Genomic DNA, 14,939 nt, shown 5'->3' with positions numbered 1-14,939 from the left:
ATGTATTATAGTGTATATCCTGGACTTTCTCCTCAGAGCATATTCTGTGGTTTGAGTGCCTGGCTGTAGATTAGATTTCTTGGTGTGTTTCGGGTGTTTACTGGATCTATGAAGATAGGTATAGTGATCTGTGGGTTTCTTGTATATGGATGGTTGTGGGGTTCCATTGCTGGAAGCTGATTATGGTGTCCAGGAACTTGGTGCTGGTGTGGGAGTGTTCCAGAGAGTTTAATGGATGTTTGGTGGTTGTTGAAATTGTGGTAGAAATCTCAGAGGGAGTTTGTCATCTATCCAGAGGATGAAAATATCATTAATATATTTCAGATTTTTTGTGGTGGATTTGTCCAGAAATTTTTCAAGTTGGCCCATGAAGAGTTTTGCATATTGGGGAGCCATTTAGTACCCCTGGTGTTCCCATGATTTGGACAAAATGTGGTGATGTTGAATATAAAATTGTTTTGAGGTGAGGATGAAATGGATGAGTTTGGCGATATGTTTGGGATGCATATCTGAGAGTTGTCCACTGTCTTGTACATATTTGAGGCAAGCAGTTCTGAGGGAGGTTGTTGATGTTGCAGAGTTTGTGGAGGAAGTTGGTTGTGTCCTGGAGGAAGTTGGCCCTTTGTGTGTTGAGTGATTTGAGGATGGTTTCTATGAGTCCCGATATTACTTCAGTAAGAGTGCTATGGCCAGATATGATCTGTCTGCCTGGGTTCCCTTGTTTGTGTATCTTGGGAAGCACGTGGAAGGGGTTCACGGGGGATGAGTTTGTAGAATTTCTCTTGGAGTTGTTTGGAGGGAAGGATTTGATGATATCCTTAAATTTATGGGTTAATTAGGGTGTGGAGTTGTCTGAGTTCTTTGTAGTAGGCAGTGTCAGAGAGTTGTTGGGCCTCAATGTAGTCATCGTGGTTGAGGACTATGATGGTAACTACATTGTCAGCTGGTTTGATCACTGGTGGTTAGATTTCAGGGACTGTCATGTCAGCAGTGGAGGGATTGTGGTGGATGTGATGTGATAAGATTAGAATAATGGTCAGTTTTCTAAAAGTTCACTATAATGCAAGATATAGATAAAGTTGATGAGCAAACTGTATCAGTCTTAGTATAATAACTCAGCTCTAAATGAGTTTGGTGACAGGGAAGTCCAAAGTGTCTGAACAGGTTCCCAAAGTCAACTAGTCTACAGTGAGACATTTGGTCTTCACGACAAATAAGTGACACAATCATCACTGTCATACTCACTTCTGAGAGTGGTTGCTGTACCTGGAGGTGAGAACAGAGTATTAAAGATTTGTTTAGGCTATAAAGCCTATCTAAAACTGTAGTACTAAAACAATGCAAACTATTCAAATTTCATTTAAAAAAAAACCCTCAACTGTATTAAGAGACTGTTATGGTTAAATTAATGTGATGTTAAACACTTACTCTGAGTTAGGAAATCACTACATTAAGGTCACACTCTATATGCTGTTATAAACTTTAATTGCATGATGAATGTTTTTCCAATAATATATTTTTTCTACAATTTCTACTTTGTCATAATGATCCAATATAGGTTTTTTTTACTTTTTCATACAATAACTTTTCCTCTCAAGCATTTTCCCCTACTTAAAAATGGCTGAATTGTTTTGCTGAAACACTTTTTAAAAATTATTTTTTCAGGCAGGGACAAAGTAGAGAAGATGTCAGTCTGACGAAAGGAATTTTCGGAAAGCAATTAAGCAACTGAAAACGTTGGGGGTGTAAATGGAATGGAAATGCTTATGCACCTTTAATTGTAGTGGTTGGTACCACTGGGATAAATCTACCTAAAAATACTGTTGTGTTAGCCATAAGTAATACTGTGGAAGTATAACTTGCACTCTTTTTGTAATTCCTAAATCTTTTAAAAATTATAACTGCAATTGTCAGTAACTATAGTTATTAATGTTTAAGAATATCAGAATAATTGGAATAAGCTATATTAATATTGTAATGTGCAAATGTCATATACAGTTTTAAAAAAATCTCAATGAAAATATGTAAAAATCTAGTTAATTTATGAAAAACTATAGAGCAGAAGCATTATGACTTTGATTCACTACTTGATCTTCCTATCATAATGAGTTTTAAAAAAAAAAAACTGTCACGTTCTGGTAAACTTCGGTTGGGTTTTGGAAAAATAAACTTTCTAAACTGTCATATCTTAATAATATCTAGACATTAGTAAAAAGAAGCTCTGATCAGCCTTTTCTTCCTTTTTGATTTATTCAGCAGTATCACAATCTGGTGCTCATGACATCATGAAAATTGGATTGTGGCATTACTGAATGTTTTAGAAAGAGGCCCAAAACCCAGTTGAAGTGCAATAATTTCACTGAAATGTTGTCACTTATCCTTTGGTAAAGAAGTGAGGCTGGCAAGTCATCAGTCAAATGAGAAAATATGCAGTCTTGTGGGGCTCTGTAGGTTATTGAAGAATGGAATAATCCAGTTAATACTATCTCAGGGAATAAAATGTTTGCTAGAAGTACAGGCATACACTGAGCTTTGCTTGAGGAAGACTAAACATCAGTTTGCTGAATGGCTCTGGGAACATAATGAAATGTTGGAAAATCAGTATTCTGATTTCAGGGGACACTTCTGAATTTCAGATCATGGTTTGGATAATCTGCTTTCACCTGTGCATGACTTTAGGCTTCGATTTTAGTTTATATTATAACAGGGAAAAACTGGCCTCTGGCCTTGGCTTATTTTTATTTAAATATTTTTAATTACTGTCAGAGCTAACAACTGATTCTAGTGAGATTGCTCTCCTGCTCTTTAGTAATTGCTTAATTTGTGAAATGTGTTATAATTCTGCCTTACTTTCAAATCATTGCTTTCCTGCTGGAGGTTAAAAGGGAATGGGTAAGTATGCTGTATAACTGTTAGGAAGTCTGCACAATCTTTTAATACGTTTTTATAAATATAGCTTTGTTATTATCAAGTTACATATTTTTTCCAATTTATCTAGGGTAAAATTTTTGAGAGACTTAAGTCCCATTGTCTAAAGTTACTGAAGCTCTTAAGTGCCTACATCACTTAAGCATTCAAAAAAAAATGGCCATATCATGCTTCTAAAAGGTGTAAGTCAATTATAGTTTTTGGAGAGTAACAGTTTGCAAGCTTGTGTGTTAAGGTATGTCTAAGATCCTATATAGCAGGGGTTGGCAAACTTTGGCCTGTTGCCCGCCAGGGTAAGCACCCTGTCAGGCCAGGCTGGTTTGTTTACCTGCTGCGTCTGCAGGTTTGGCCAATCGCAGCTCCCTCTGGCCACAGTTCACCGCTCCAGGCCAATGGGGGCAGCTGGAAGCGGTGTGGGCCGAGGGATGTGCTGTCCGCCGCTTCTCGCCACCCCTGTTGGCCTGGAGCAGCGAATCATGGCCAGTGGGAGCTGCGATTGGCTGAACCTGCGGATGTGGCAAGTAAAGAAACTGGCTCGGCCTGCCAGGGGGCTTACATTGGTGGGCCGCGTGCCAAAGGTTGCCAATTCCTGCTATATAGGCTGGCCTTATGACCGTTTAAATGCAAGTTAAACTCTGGTTAAACTTTCAGCTTGTCTAGGCCAACCAATATGGACTGGGGTAAAACAAGCTTATAACAATCATGTTCTAATGTAAATGAAGGCCTACAGTACTGTAATTTTGATTGGTCCTTGCTGACAGGTGAGCAATATATAGCTACAACTGGAATCCTGCCTCACTTGTAACTGCTAATATTTTGAGGGAACACAATTAAAGCACGGTTCAGTCTGACAGTGCAGATAAGAGTTAGGCTGTGTGTTACCATGTTCCTGAACTTGAACTTTAACAGGGCAGCAACATGGTTTGAAGAGTTGGTTGAAACACTGTTTGCCCTGTGAGACTGAACTGAGCTTTAACTGGTCTCCAGCTCTCTGGTAATTTAAATTCATTTTCCACCTTTGCTGTAATATGTGTGTGGAACTGCAGGACCAGTGTGGAAGGGGAAATTTTAATTTTTAGGGGGTAGACAAATCACCAAGGGGTTCAGGAAGTATGTACCAGGTACAGATGCTGGCTCTCTAATATTGGGATATTTTGTTATATATTCGTGGTCTCCCTTTGAATCTGTGTGCATGATGGGAATACAGATGAGAGTTGAGTTAAAGTATGTCAAACTTTTTATTTATGTTCTTTCTGTTTAACTTTTTTTTATTTTTGCCTTTTAACTTGCAGTTTTTGGCTTTCCAAGTTCCTTAAACTTTAAGCATATTTTTAAAGATTATTTTTGTATAAATTGTAGTTATAATTATTTACAGCCTTTCCTACAGCTTAACCATACATTTGTCTTGTTAATACATTTGAACCGAGACAGCCCCTTCCATTCCAGGCTCCCTCTCAAACTGATAAATTTCTGACTTCTATTTCATTAGCACTCTGTATGGAGGAATGCTGTTTATTTTTCCTTTCGATTGGATATTTCTCTAGTGGAATGGATGTTAATGAGTTCATTTGTTTTCCTTTGGGTTGGGCATCTTTCCATCCCCTCCCCTAGCAGCATGCTGAAGTTCCTGAGAAGATTCTGATGGTGCTAACCATCTCCTGTGTACTTCAGTGTATTGGAATGAACTTGCAAGTAATTCCATGAAGAACACTAGGATTATTGATTTTAGTGGCCTGGGTATTAGAGAAACGTAATTCAGGATCAAATAGCTCCATTTCTGCCCGGATGCTAAAGCAATTTCATAATAATGCATAGTAGTCTGTAGTCAGCTTTGTCAACCGATGGCGATGGAGACGGAGACGATTATTATTGTTTTGTGATATGTCGGAGCCTTGAGATCTGTGCCCCGTTGTGTTAGGTACTGCACAAACTTAAGAAGATGGTCACTGCCTGGAAGATCTTACATTCTGAGTAGTAGTAGGGGTTTCATTCATCTTCTGAGATGAAAGTCAGCTTTCAGGAAAGTAGATTTTAAAAAGAAATGGATAGTGTTCTGTCAGATAGAATATATGGTTGAAAAAAGATTTGTAATGGTGGCATTTGTTTTCAATCTGATTAAATGCAAAAGGTAACTGGATTTTTAATTTATTTATTGTCATTGAGTGTTCTTTTTGTGAAGTCTTACAAAAGCTGCTTCTTTGAAGTTATACAGTTCTATACTTTAAACTTTTAAACACGTCATCTATCCTCTATAAAGCTGGGAAATCATAATTTTTTGTAAAGTGTAAAAAGATGCTTATGGAATATTTCAAAAAAAGCGAATGTTGGTTGAAGAAACGGAAATTTCATCCGCATGATTTGTACTGTTTTAAGAATTTGCCGAGTTTTCAATTCTGCTTAAAGAAACCTTTAATAAATTTTTTAAATCATTCTTGTATATTTCTCATCTACTTGTGCAAAAAAAATTGAAGTCATTTAGGCAACTGTATCAGTGTGGTCCATTTTTAAGAAGCCCTTTTTATAGCAGGTTAAAAAGACAGATTGTGACCTATTATTGTTGAACTTATTTATTATTGATTTCAGTCATCACCTTTGCAATTCCCAAAGAGTGCAAATGATGTCACTCAGAATGCCATCTCAACATGGTATTTATTGCTGCTGCAGTGGAAATTTTGCTCTGCACTGCAGCAAAGTCACATTGGACTAGTCAAGCATGCAGTCCATTTATTTCAGTGTTTGCTGTGAATTAATAGGACTGAGGCAGAGATAGGCCCAACGCAAAGCAGAAATAATGGATTGTTTTAGGCTAACTGAAGAGTGTGGGATACAAACAGTAGCAGACAGGCAAAAAGTCAACACGTGACCTAAGGCAGAGTGATCTGTCAGCTGTAGAGGAGAGTAGTCTAGGAACAGTTGCAACCAGAAGCCTTACTATTTCAAATTAAGTAGCTTCCATGCAAAAGAATTTTTCCATCCTTACTCTAGATTTGCAGAAGTGTCTGCAGTGATTCTGTAAAGTCATTCCTTGTCACAATCCCAAGTCACCTGGCTACATCCTGATCCACAATATGCGAACAAATCACATTGTGAATCTCCATTGCACTTCGAGAACAGGAGCCGTGTTCATGTAGGTGGGATCCAGCTGTCTGTGCAGGTTTTGAAAGCCAGAACTGTCTTGTGCTCACTCGCACTGGAAGTATTCCCCTTTAGCCTCACAAATGTTGTGCAAAGTAAAGCACACCATGCTAATCTGAACTGCATTGGCTGCACAGGCATTCAGATGGGACTGCAGGCATCACCAGCGAGCTTTTCAGACTCTCAAAAGTGCATTCCGCTACCATTTTGCAGCTACTCTGTACTTGCATTTTCTTTTTCTTAGGTTGGTAATGTTGGGGTACAGCTTTGAGCCATGTTGGAAGCGGGTATGCGGAGTCCCCCAAAATAACTGTGGGGACAGAAACACCATACACAACGAAGTTTTTTTTCTGGGGATCGAAGTCCCTTCGCAGTACAGACCTGACCTCCTGAGTGCTCTGGTGTCATGAACCTTTCCTGTGTCCAACATAGGTGTTCATGAATCAACCTCTGTTGTTCACTGAGCCTTGAAGAATGAGTGATGAGTAACCTTTTTGCTTCACACATTGACTGGCTCCTTTTAGTGGACAAAGTATTGGAATGTGTGTTCTTTCAATGGTGCCTGCACTGTTTGGAAAGCACATCTTCTGAAATCCTGCTCTAATTTCAGGGTCTTTAATTATGGCAACCACCCATGGGTAGATTGCAGTTTTGATAGCATGACAAACCTGTACAACCGTCACCCTAACAGTTGACTTCTCAACTGTGAATTGTTTGCAGTTGACCGACAGCTATGAGGTGTTGTCAGCATCCAAAGGGTGATAGCCAGCTGCTTCTGTTCTGGTATGGATTTCTGAAACTGAGTGGTCTGCACTGAAGGATTGGTGCAAGCAACTTGCACAACTCCATGAAGATCTTCCTCATTCGCAATTTCTGCAGCCACTGGTCATCATCCCAGGTTTCCCAGATGATGTGGTCCCATCACACTATGCTGTTTATCTGTGACTAGGAGCAGCAGTCCACCCATGGGTATACTCTTGCAATCCCAGCATTCAACACATCTGTTCCTTGGAAGCTTAGTAAATATTTGTTTGCCCTCTTGGTCAGTTGTCTTCAGCATTTCAATTTTTTCTGACCCATTCTATCCATTATCTGGTGCTAAACTGCATGAACATTAGTCCCACAAGCAGTAGCAGGAGAAAAACCACATTTTGGGCTTGCTTCTTGGCTTCAATGCAGTTTGGCAAAAGGGAGAGATGACCAAGAGCTGCTGATGCCGAATGTGTGAAGGCAGCAACTATGTGTTACCAGTACTGGCAACATGCAGCAAAGCGGTTCCCAGATCATCTCCTGCGACACAACGGACTCCAGGACACTGACCCTGAAATAGCACTACTGTCATGTACTGAAAATGGGCAGTATGAATGCAGGTATATGCCTGTATGCAGCATATACCCTTTTGCAGGCAGAATATGTGGATGCTGTGTGGGTACAAGGTGCATGTTCTAGCAGTATATGGACATGTACTCAGGGAAGTGTGCAAGTGTAGACGTAGCATGAGATTTAGGCAGTCTTTTTTTTTTTTTTCTTTTTCCGTCCCATGCAAATATTTGAATTTGGGAAAGTATTAATTATGAAAAGGATGACTTTGCATTATAGTACTCATGCCATTACATATTTATATATGCTGTATAAAGAACAGCTGAATATTTAAAAAATTGTCCAATTTTGCCCATATGAGATCTTCATTTGTAACAAAATTTTGAATTTCCAGTAACTGGAGAAAATTAATCAACTATGAATGGCAGCTAGATTTTTAAGTAAAAATGTTTCTGAATCTTGTGATTTAATGTACTTACAGGTGGATGAAAGCCAGACTGGAGAACCTGGGTGGCTTGGAGGAGAACTGAAGGGAAAGACTGGATGGTTCCCTGCAAACTATGCAGAGAAAATACCTGACAACCAAGTTCCAACCTCTGTGAAACCAATAGTCGACACTACTGTTGCATCTAAAGTTTCTTTGAGTGAAACGCCCCCAACGCCAGCAGCTCCAGCAGAATCTACTGCAACCACCAACAACTGGGCCGACTTCAGTTCAACGTATGTTTGCTGGTGGTTATCACAAACCAGTGTGCTGTGGGTTTTCAAGCAGTTAACTTGTTTCCAGTTAAAATTCATTACATTTCTCATCCACTGAGATTGTCAGTAGTAAACCTGGCAAATGAGATATTTGCAGGAAATTAGACAGCACACTGTAAATTGGGAAGGATTATTCCTCTTCAGTATCAGAGGGGTAACTGTGTTAGTCTGGATGTGTAAAAGCAGCAAAGAATCCTGTGGCACCCTATAGACTAACAGACGTTTTGGAGCCTGAGCTTTCGTGGGTGAATAACCCACTCGTCAGATGCATGTAGTGGAAATTTCCAGGGGCAGATATATATATGCAGGCAAGCTAGAGATAATGAGGTAGTTCAATCAGGGAGGATGAGGCCCTGTTTTCGCTGCGGAAAAGGATAAACGGACGCAAATCAGATATTAGGAATGGCAATATACAAAAACCTGTAGGAGAACACTTCAACCTCCCTGGCCACACTATAGCAGACCTTAAAGTGGCCATCCTGCAGCAAAAAAACTTCAGGACCAGACTTCAAAGAGAAACTGCTGAGCTTCAGTTCATCTGCAAATTTTACACCATCAGCTCAGGATTAAAGAAAGACCGTGAATGGCTTGCCAATTACAGAACCAGTTTCTCCTCCCATGGTTTTCACACCTCAACTGCTAGAACAGGGCCTCACCCTCCCTGATTGAACTACCTCATTATCTCTAGCTTGCCTGCATATATATACCTGCCCCTGGAAATTTCCACTACATGCATCTGACGAAGTGGGTATTCACCCACGAAAGCTCATGCTTCAAAACGTCTGTTAGTCTATAAGGTGCCACAGGATTCTTTGCTGCTTTTTCATCTTCAGTAAAACACAACGTCCATCATAATTTTTTTCCCTTCAGTAAACATTTTTTCCTCAACAGGATAGTCCGCAAAAGTGTTTGTGTGTGTTGTTTTTTCTGTGGTTTTTTTTTTAAATTTAAATTAGGCTTCCCAGTCCAAAGGCATGCTTTCACCATATCCTCTTAAGCAATCAAGAAGACAAGTACAAAAGCTTGCCCATCTAGCCCTTTTCCCTGACCATATTCAGAATTATTTTACAGCAGGAATCCCAGCATGTTATCCTCCATTTGTTTATAAACCAAATATGTGAGAGAGCAGAGTTGACACCTTCTCTTCCTTCATTGTTACCAGCTTGTATTTCGCATTAAAATGCTGGTGCTAAAGTCAAACAATTTATTCTTATACATTAGTACTCCCCTAGTGTGCCTGATGCTATATACATGTAAGACAAGTTTCATGTCCCAAAGATTATATAAATGAAACGTAATACTGTATGTATGTTTTATCAGGACAGGTTAGTCTACTATGTAAATAATTGGTTAATCATTTTGTTTAATGAAATAAGGTGTTTTACAATTAGAAGTATGTATTTTACTGAAATATTTGAGTACTTAACACATACTGCTTTAAAAGAGTTCTTTTACCCAAGAGAGCACAATACTCTGAAGAATCATTTAAACTTGCTGGTAATTTATGTTGCTCTCTGGACAACTTTTTTCTGAAAAAGCAATAATATAAGAAAATTAAAACTGAACTTTCCACTTATTTTTATTTTTTTCCTACCTGAACAAAAGTAGCTCAAGACAAAACTATTCAAGTTTTAAGTGAATACTATGCATTTTTATAATCTTGCATAAAAATCACTGACTTTGGTAGAAAATAAAATACAATTCATTTCTGCTCCAGAGCTTATCATGTATGATGTTTGTACAGTGCTTAGCACAGTGGGGCCTGATCTGGTTGTGGCCCTTAGGCACTATTACAGTGTAAATGCTTAATAATAGTTAATTAATATTTAATTAGGGATACATGAGCCAGGAATAGAAATTCACATTTAAGGTGCAACAAAGAGTCCTGTGGCATGTTAAAGACTAACAGATATATTGGAGCATGAGCTTTCGTGGGTGAATGCCCACTTCATCAGACGCATGTTCAAAGGATAAGTGATTGCATGAAAAAAATCACTCAGAGTTGACAAAGGAAGACTTTAGAAGTCAACATTGCACACGATAGGACAAAGGAGTAAACCGGGGTGGGCAAACATTTTGGCCCGAGAGCCACATTGGGGTTACAACACTGTATGGAGGGCCAGGTAAGGAAGGCTGTGTCTCCCCTAAACAGCCTGGCCTCTTGCCCCTATCCACCCCCTCCCACTTCCCTCCTCCCTCAGAATCCCCAACCCATCCAACCCCTTCCTCCCCCCCGCTCCTTTTCCCCTGACCGCCCCCTCCCAGGACCCCCCCAACCGCCCCCAGGAAACCCCCCCCCGATCCCTGACTCCTAGCCACACCCCTGCTCCTAACCGCCCCCATGGCACCCACCTCTTATCTGACCCCACTCACTTCCTGTCCTCTGCCTGCCCCCTAGAACCCCCTGCCCTTTATCCAACCTCTAGTCCCCGCCCCCTTGCCTCATTGCCTGGCAGGAGCGGTGGGCCAGAGCGCTGGTGGTGCAGTGAGGTGAGGCTGCGGGGGTGCTAGCCGCTCCGACTAGGCAGGACAGTCGCATGGGCCATGTTTTGGTCACCTCTGGAGTAAACAGTAGTGGAACTATTAGAGTCTTAAGAGTGAGAATGGGGAGTATGAATTTGATGCAGAAAGGGAGGAGAAAGTCAGTGACGTATCTAGATATGGAGAGCAATCTGCATGGAACACCAGGAGAGGAAGATTAATATATTTTATCAGATACCTAATTAAACTAAATTGGCTTCATAGTATAGAGTGCCCTGCTGTTGAAATGTTATTGTATAGTGACATGAGTAACGGGGTGGGGAAAGTAAATCACGTGAACAGCTAGAGTTAGTAAACAAGAAGCAGCAAGTGCATGTGGCGCTTACCTTTTTAAGGGGAAATATGCAGTCCGAATAAATCCACATATGGTAACTTCAAACAGAATACAAAGACACTTTACACCTAAGCAGCAAAGAGTCCTGTGGCACCTTATAGACTAACAGACGTTTTGGAGCATGAGCTTTCATGGGTGAATACCCACATCGTCACATGCATCTGACGAAGTGGGTATTCACCCATGAAAGCTCATGCTCCAAAACGTCTGTTATTCTATAAGGTGCCACAGGACTCTTTGCTGCTTTTACAGATCCAGACTAACATGGCTACCTCTCTGATACTTTACACCTAGCAGAAAATCGGTTATAAGGAATTCTTCTAGAATACATACACAGTGTTTTCATGTGAAATTTTGATTGTGAGCAAGTTTTCTTTTTAGCAGAATGCAATAATCACTGCAATCAAAAATGAAGATTATATAGTCTGCCTTATTTTCAGGTGGCCAACCAGCACCAGTGAGAAACCAGAGACTGATAATTGGGATGCATGGGCAGCTCAACCTTCTCTGACTGTTCCAAGTTCAGGGCAGGTGAGGCAGAGATCAGCCTTCACCCCAGCCACTGTTACCGGATCATCACCTTCTCCTGTCCTGGGGCAGGTAAGTGGCTATACCTGTGCAGAAATCATACTTAACCCAGTGTTTTAACTTTCACAAAGCAATGACCAAACATTAATTGACCAGCCCTTGCAGAATTCCTCTAAGGGAGGTAAAGTATTTCAAGATGAGGAGATGAAGGTGTTAAACAAAGCCATGTGGGAAGTGCAATTTGGCATTCTAAGAGCTCTCAAGTAGAGCTGGGCGAAATATTTTTGACACAAAATTTGTCAAAAAAATTCATTTTGGTCAACCCCAAACTATTTGTGAATTTGACACATATTCACCAAATAGTTTTAGGCAAGAAAAAAATGTTCAGGTTAGATTCCCAAAATGTGGTAAAGAAGAGTAGCAGGTGGTGGGGATGGTGTTCCCCTTTATAACTCTTATTCCAGTGATTTAGTGCACTCAGTTGGTTTGTGGGGGTTAGAACCTGAGTTTCTGTGCTGGAGCAATGATTTGAACCCAGGTCTCCCCCTCCCAGCTGTGTGCCATAACCATTTGGGCTGCATCACTCTCATTTTTTCCTACTGAAGCTGTTCCATTTTTTATAAAATGCTTGAATAAATTGGGCCAGAGGGAACAACTCTATAGTCTGGTGGTGAGGACAGTCACCTGGGAGGAGAGTCATCTGGGCTCAGATCTCTTCTACAGATTGGGGATTCCAACCTGGGTGTCCCACATCTCAGGTGAGGGACTTAGATCAGTGGTTAGAAGTTTTATCAGGAGACCAGCATCAACACCGTTTCCTGCTCCAATCATTTTGTGAATCTAGCTCTTAAAAAATGCCTGGAAACAAAATGTTTTGCGTCAAACTAGTTTTGATTTGCATAATTTTTGTCTACATTTTTAAATTTATTTCAGCCCAATTTGCAAACTTTTATTATTTTTTTTCCAGAACTGCCAGAGAACCGAAAAAATCGGTTATTCGCCCAGCTCTATTCCTGAATCCCAATCCTGTGCTCAATCTGTTAGATCACAGTTCCTCATCACTGGCTGAAAAATATGTAGTGCTGGTACCTAGACATAGCATTCTGAGATGTGCTAGATATGTAAACTCTGAAAAAGCAAGTAGAATGCAAGATGGCATAATGAATAAGTTACAGCAAAAAGATTCTCTTTTTATATATGCTTTTTGTGAGATTTACTATAAGCCCTTGGGGCAAGGCTTGTCTCTTTATTTACAGTGTTTTACATAAATGTGGTAGATGAGAATTTTAAAAATCTTTTTCTGTGTAGAAAAATTATTAAATATCTTGCAGGAGTGTATGCACCAGGCATTTTAATTAATACAAATATAGAAATACTGGTGGACTGTGTTAATATATCCACTTGATTGTTTGTTTATTTGTTTTTTTTTAAATGATCTGTTTGGCTTTATTTGAGTAAAAAGCTTATTTTAATAGAAACAGTTGATGCACAGATCTGTGTCTATACATGAATGTTGTAAGCGAATACCTCTATTCATTTATTTATTTTTAGCAGCCTTCTTTGCAAAAGACTAAATGATTCACTTTTTTTTTCTTACCACAATAGGGTGAAAAAGTAGAGGGCCTTCAAGCACAGGCCTTGTATCCTTGGAGAGCCAAAAAAGACAACCACCTCAATTTTAACAAAAATGATATCATCACAGTTCTGGAACAGCAAGACATGTGGTGGTTTGGAGAGGTCCAAGGTCAAAAGGGATGGTTTCCCAAATCATATGTGAAACTCATTTCAGGCCCCATAAGAAAGTCGACAAGGTATTTTGGTTGCTTTTGTTAGAATGAACAGCATTTTTATTTAGTCATTAATATTATGTTGTTCCTATCTAAAATGTTGTGTGTACTTGTACGTTTGTTTTTAAAGTGCTGGCTCTGAAAAGTGACTTATTAAAATGGCATTGTGTGGCCATATTTGTATCTCTGGTTTCAGATCAGTGTGGCTCCGTTTATAAATAAAAGGATGAGCTTTGTGTTTTGGCTTCCTCTATTTTTTAAACTTCCAGTCCTACATACAAACTCAGCTTGCGATATGAAAGCAAAGCTGGATTCTTCCTGCATCATGTATCGCCAACAACAATTCTGCATTTAGAATTTAACTAACAATTCTATTGATGTATGAGTGGGAACTGAATCCAGGTTACTCTCCTGTAACCAAGAAGACTACACAATGCCAAGAAGACTAAAATGTAACACAATCTTACTTAAGTTGATAAAATAAGTAGAAATTGAAATATGAGTGGGGTAGGGCTAGTGAGTAAAGAGGTGCCACTTTCCTATATTCACTTTACTAACAGTTGTTTTGAAAGATAAAAAGATTGTAATCTAATACAATACATTGTGTGAAAACTATGTTCTAGTTGATAATGAAAACTAGAATGAACTTTGTTTTCCTACTAAGGAGCAGAGGGGAGCACAGCAATTTTTTCTTTCAGTCCAGTTACATGATTTCAAACTGTATTTTGTCATGCTGAGGTTTAAAACTTAAATTTTACTATCTTTTTGCTTTACAAGTTTAGGTAGTTTATTCATGGATCTAGCTTTTAAATTATCTTTTATTCAGAACATTTAGTTGTTTTTGTTAAATTTAGAGAAATTAAAGCATTTAATATTTTCTCTTTAAGCATGGATTCTGGTTCTTCAGAAAGTCCTGCTAGTCTAAAGAGAGTAACATCACCAGCAACTAAACCTGCTATGTCAGGTGAAGGTAAGACTTTGAATTGAATGACATTAATAGCGTCTTACTGTATAGTTTTAATAAAAGAAATTATCTAGTAATAAGTACAAGTTCAGAGGGAGTTGGTTGTACTCAGTACCATTACAGAATCAGACCCTGTTACTTTACAAAGTAAGAATTTGAATTACCTCCAGAATTAATTATGACTTCAAGGCTATGCCCTGCATGTTTTGTAAAACTGCTCATTTACATAAGAATAGTATTTTTCTAATTAACTTAGGTACATTAATTTATGCAGTGTCATTTATAAGCAGTTGAGAATCAATCCCATATTTCTGATTGTTTTTAGCCTTCTGCCTACAATAGGAAGGGCCAGGGCCCAGCATTTGAAATGCATAAAGGATGTATTTTCTTTTAACATACACTGTGGGTGTATGCAGTATATGCCATGTAAAAACATGCGTATGTGCTTCAAGATAAGCAAGACTATTCATTAAATTAATAAGTTGGCTCCTAAAATTTTAGTTTTTCATTCACAATCTTCCTTTGTGAATAATTTGAATCCTGCAGTGCCTGTTTTCCTATTTAAGTGTTGGATAGACCAAAACTTTGCACCTCTTAGAAAGGGAAGACAAATCAGTGCTGATCTCACCATGAGGAAAGGGAT

General features: G+C 39.2%; 1 protein-coding gene across 9 annotated transcripts in view; it reads left to right on the top strand.

Annotated features, from left to right (window-relative positions):
- Positions 1–14,939, top strand: part of ITSN1 (intersectin 1) — a 238,546-nt gene that overhangs the window by 146,894 nt on the left and 76,713 nt on the right. For all 9 annotated transcript variants that reach the window (XM_030578552.1, XM_030578544.1, XM_030578535.1 and 6 more), the window contains 4 exons: positions 7,865–8,103; positions 11,458–11,617; positions 13,151–13,356; positions 14,220–14,302. In XM_030578552.1, the coding sequence (XP_030434412.1) occupies positions 7,865–8,103; positions 11,458–11,617; positions 13,151–13,356; positions 14,220–14,302 (688 nt within the window). The remainder of the gene's footprint in view (positions 1–7,864; positions 8,104–11,457; positions 11,618–13,150; positions 13,357–14,219; positions 14,303–14,939) is intronic.

This window comes from Gopherus evgoodei, chromosome 1 (assembly GCF_007399415.2).
Source record: "Gopherus evgoodei ecotype Sinaloan lineage chromosome 1, rGopEvg1_v1.p, whole genome shotgun sequence".
Taxonomy (NCBI): domain Eukaryota; kingdom Metazoa; phylum Chordata; order Testudines; family Testudinidae; genus Gopherus; species Gopherus evgoodei.
The sequence above is the reverse complement of the archived record's forward strand: the minus strand, read 5'-3'. Positions and strand labels throughout refer to the sequence as shown.